Source organism: Antrostomus carolinensis, unplaced genomic scaffold (assembly GCF_000700745.2).
Source record: "Antrostomus carolinensis isolate BGI_N321 unplaced genomic scaffold, ASM70074v2 scaffold20003, whole genome shotgun sequence".
In the NCBI taxonomy this organism is placed as follows: domain Eukaryota; kingdom Metazoa; phylum Chordata; class Aves; order Caprimulgiformes; family Caprimulgidae; genus Antrostomus; species Antrostomus carolinensis.
Genome location: NW_010307513.1, coordinates 13,577 through 18,408, shown reverse-complemented (window position 1 = coordinate 18,408; position 4,832 = coordinate 13,577). Strand labels below are relative to the sequence as shown.

General features: G+C 41.8%; 1 protein-coding gene across 1 annotated transcript in view; it reads right to left on the bottom strand.

Moving 5' to 3' along the window:
• Nucleotides 1-1,682: 1,682 nt before the first annotated feature.
• The window catches only part of LOC104523017 (low-density lipoprotein receptor-related protein 5-like), a gene marked incomplete at both ends in the record, with an annotated part of 16,286 nt that continues 13,136 nt past the window's right edge, over nucleotides 1,683-4,832 (bottom strand). Inside the window, 2 exons of the mRNA XM_010165466.1 lie at nucleotides 1,683-1,808; nucleotides 4,128-4,337. Of these exons, the coding sequence (XP_010163768.1) occupies nucleotides 1,683-1,808; nucleotides 4,128-4,337 (336 nt within the window). The remainder of the gene's footprint in view (nucleotides 1,809-4,127; nucleotides 4,338-4,832) is intronic.

The window sequence follows — 4,832 nt, the reverse complement described above, 5'->3', positions numbered from 1 at the left end:
GATCTTTCGAGGTCCCTTCCAACCCCACCATGCCATGATTCTGTGATTCTGTGAGGTGTGCTCTGACCCTGGGTGGTAACACTCCTCTGGAAACCAAAGGAGCTTTTATTAACGTTCATGGACCTCATATATAGCATCAGGAAAGCTTCTCAGGTCCATTCAGCAATGACAAGACTCTGGTATATATGAGTATTTTTCTCCTGAGGGTGATGTTACAGATCCTACAGCTTTGCAATTACAAGCAAAACATTTTGAAAGCAATGCTGTCCTTCCTTTATTATGAAGAAATGTTCAAGAAAGGGACTTAGTATAATCAAGAGCTTGAAAAAAAATACGCAAATGATCCAAGCACATTTGATTTTTGAAAATTTTATGATTTTTAAGTTTCTGATTCATGATTATTTAGTGTAGCAATATGAGAATTACGAATGTAGCCAGTGACCTGACAGCTGTAGGTAAGACAAAAAAGCCAGATACGCACATTAAGATAACTCTTGAATTAAATTTTGATATGAGTGCGCCGTTTAGATAATTCAACAGACAGATTACTCATTCTGCATTTAGAGCCACATTTAATGTTGCATGATGGCTGCACTTGGCAGGCACAAGCTTGCATTTAAGAACTTGTCAAGAGCATTCAGAAGGGTACATGGACAAATGTCCTCCAGCCAAAATTAATCTATTTTGAAATACTGGCTATTGGCTGCTACTACAGCCGACAAGATAAGTTAAAAAGTTTATTGCAGGCTTAGTGCAAAATAGAATAAAATAAAAGTGTAGAATAAAAAGAAACAGACACTGAAATGGAGGCCCCCTTAATTTTTAGATTTATAGCTGAAGATAAGAAAGGAGTAGGACGTAAGAATCTCTCATTGGCCATGTTGTGCAACAACAGCAGAGCAAGAAATAGAAGCAGATTGATTTGCCCATCCCTGAAACATGTTGTGGTCATGGGAAAGAAAACAGTTTATAATGGCAACGACTGTCCCGTGGGAGGGCAGAGTTCAGCCAGAAAATGAAATCCCCAGCAAAATGAATACATAAACAGAAGGGGACCAACAGAGGCAAACGATTTAAGATATGCTGCCTCCCAAAAAGAAACAATGTTGGTTTGGTTTTGTTTTTAATCCCCCCTGAAAGTGTAATGTAACAATTTTTTAAAATCCTGGGACTGTGAAAAGGAAAAGTCTACCATGTGGGAAGAGGAGAGCTACCTTAATCAGAAAGGATTGCAATGGAGCTTTTTGCCTACATTTCGTAACCAGACAGTGCAGCGTTTCATATTATGAGGCCAAATTCATTTGAAAGACTGGAGTATCACTCTGTGGGAATCATATGCACAATTTCTCCTGCCAGGTCATCATGGGTTGATGCAATATCCTTTTATAAGCATTTGTTTAAAGCACAAACCTGTCACATCATACAATTACAACAATCTCAGTAGAAGATGCAAGTATTTTAAGGTCAACCAAGAATATTCTGCTCACAGTGGCAAGTCACAGATGTCCAAAAACTGAAGCAGAAAACAGCTGGGAGAAGAATCAAAGGTCAATTTAACACATGATGCAACACACCACGTGTAGGAAAACACTGTGTGTAAATCCACATTTTGGACTGGAATGTGACCTCATCCCCCATCTTCTCTGATACAAACCTTAGCAGTACTGTGAAACAGAACTCACCTCCACAGGTTAAGAGATTCTGCAGAAGCACGAGGTGCTCAGGGCATGAACATCTTGGAGTCCCATCCCCTTTGGCAATGCAGATGTGTGAACACCCTCCATTGTCATGGGAGCATGGATGCACAGCTGGAGAAACACACAAGAGTATTATTAGCATGAAAGAAATCGCCACTACTCCTAGGCTAGGGCAAAATCAAAGCCACTCACAAACCACTTCTCTCTGAGTAACCAAGATTTCACGACAAATTCATAGGAAGATAAATGCAGGATTTTTCAGTTCAGTGCTCCCACTTCATGAGGAATACATTGAATCTTTTTGGTTGAAAAAGCCCCTAAACACCATCAAGTCCAACCAAAACCCCAACACTGCCAAGTCCGCCATTAAACCACATCCCTGAGCACCACATCTACACGGCTTTTAAATACCTCCAGGGATGGGGACTCCACCACTGCCCTGGGCAACCCCTTCCAATGCTTCACAACCCTGTTGGTGAAGAAATTTTTCCTGATATCCAATCTGAACTGCCCTTGGCACAACTTGAGGCCATTTCCTCTTGCCCTGTCACTTGTTCCTTGGGACAAGAGACCGAAACCCCAAAACCCCTCAGGAATTCTCCTTTAATCTTAAAGAGCTCTTAATATCTATCCCCTCCACTTCCCTGTTACTCACAAAACTGCAACATAAGCACACACAGTTGAGATATAGATATATTTATTTATTTATTTATTTATTTATTTATTTATTAAGATAGGCAGCTACATGGTTGTGTTCCCAAATCAGTTACCCAGAAGCACCGAGTACTCAACAGCTCCTAATCACTCTAAATGAACATCAGGTGGATAAGAACAGGCAGAGAGAGAGAAGTGAGGTCTCTGTCTGAGGACCCCAGCCCACCAGGGTCAGAGGAGACCCCAGTCTGCTGGAGTGACCCATATGGGGCCATAGCTGGGTTCTTTGTGACACTGCTCAACAACACATACTTTACTACGAGTAAGGACCGAGAACTTCCACAGGGAAGAAAAGGTAAAGATACCATCATTTCTGTGCCAAAGATGGTTGCCATCTGTTCAGGCTTCTCAGCAACCTGCTTCCACCTTTACCAAATGCATTAATTTAACACAGTGTTGGAGACAGCACTGTTTGAGGCATGGGCTGCCAGCAGAAAAAGCGCACGCACGTGTACTTCCGTGGGCAGGCACACATGTGCGTATGTATTTTTACTCCCCTGTTGTAAGACAAGGGCAGTTTTCAGCTGCAAAAGGCGATTCCTTTTAGTGCGATTTGGCAGAAACATAAAAAAATAAACAATTAAAAAACCCACGTGGGATAGGAAGTAAACTCTTCAACAGTGCTGAGAATTAAAAAAAATATTTGCATCCTTCAGTATTACCTTTGAAATCCATTAAAATATGAAAAATGGCATGGAAGAAGAAAAACTAGGTATTGGGAAAGAAAAAAAACTAGGTATTGGGAAAGAAAAAAGAACATCTGGACAAGGATTATCACAAAGAATCTACTACAGTTTAAATACTTACGCTACCTTATTTGTAAGAGTTTACCCACACAGGCAAGCTTGAAAATACTTTCAGCTGTCACCAAAACTAAAGTACATGGCACAGACGGTGGTAAATTGGAATAGTTTCTTCTGAAAATTAAAGCATTACTCACACATGTACACTCTCTATATAGGAGAACCATCACAGGCAACGTAGTTTAAAGAGGACACTGTCATGAGCCCTCTGTTTGTGCTTTTATATTCTCTTTTCTATTCCTGTAAAGCAGGAGGAGCTGCAGGTTGTCACTTAGAGGAGTAACTACTTGAAGAGGTTCCTGCACTCTCCCTCAGACCACAGGAACTTGGACCACCAGTCCAGAAAAAGAAGGTCCTGCATGTGTGACCCCTTTCAGAAGGCAGCACCTAAAATGGCTCCACATGTGACAGGAGAGAAATTTCACATCCACAATAATTCCCTGTAGGAGCTTCCTGCTTGTTCTCCATCCCTCACTGGAGGATTTTACATCATCAATTGTGCTGAGTCAAACCACTCATGCTTTACATAGGGGTCTGAAACCCCTGGAGCAAAGGCAAGTACAATCCTTTTCCTTCTTTTTAAAGCTTTCTCCAAGTCTTATTACTTGGTTGTGCTGAAAAAAATAACAACCATCACTACCAGCAGGTTTTAGAGTGAATTCAGTATCATGTGAGCTTCTACAAAGCAAGTAACCAAGTGCCATGAAATCACATATTCTGTGCAGAAATACTCTGGACAAGAATGAAGAACTTATTTCTCCTCCTCTTCTAGGACCCTGACTGTCAAGTTGAAAGTACTTCATGGCTTACTTGAAGCCCACTGGGCAATGTCATTACAATATTCAGCTGGATGATGACTTTCTGAGAGACAGTGACCGAGGGGGAGAGACATTGAATAGTGAAATAAACTCACAGAACTCCTCCATGTCAAGCTCTTCCACAGCATGAATGCCTGTTAGGTGAGCAATTCGGCCTTGAATCCTAGTCCTTTTGTACCCGTTGATCTTCTCCACTCTCTCAATCATCTGCTGCTGACGATCAATCCAATACAAGTGATTCCCCAGCACAGTGAGTCCCATCGGCTGAAGGATGTTGGAGTCCTCCAGGGTCACGCGGTTAGCACCTAAGATCAACAAAACCAAAACTAGTTTTACATCAGTCAACTTTTAACACACTTGTTAAAAAAAATCCAAACAAAAGCAAACCCAACCCTGAAAATAGTTAAGCTATAGGATCATTGGCTTCATGTGTCTATGCAGACCAAGGCTCTGCTTGTTCAGCCTCATCTCAGGCAAACGCAACCAGTTGCCATGTCATGAGGGCAAGCAGATCCAGTATGAAACACAGATCCAGTATGAAACACAGCTCATCCTCACATCCACTGGATGCTCAGCCAGCCCTGCTCAGCTCACGTTGACATGCTCTGCTAGGTGTAACTGCACATGGTCCCTAAAATCCTGTGTCACAGACACAGACTCAGCTCTTGGGCCAAAATTTTTACAATCCATCCACACACCGTCCGAAATCTACACACAAGAGTGAAATCATGGAATCATAGAATCGTAAAATGGTTTGGGTTGGAAGGGACCTTAAAGATCATCCAGTTCCAACCCTGCCA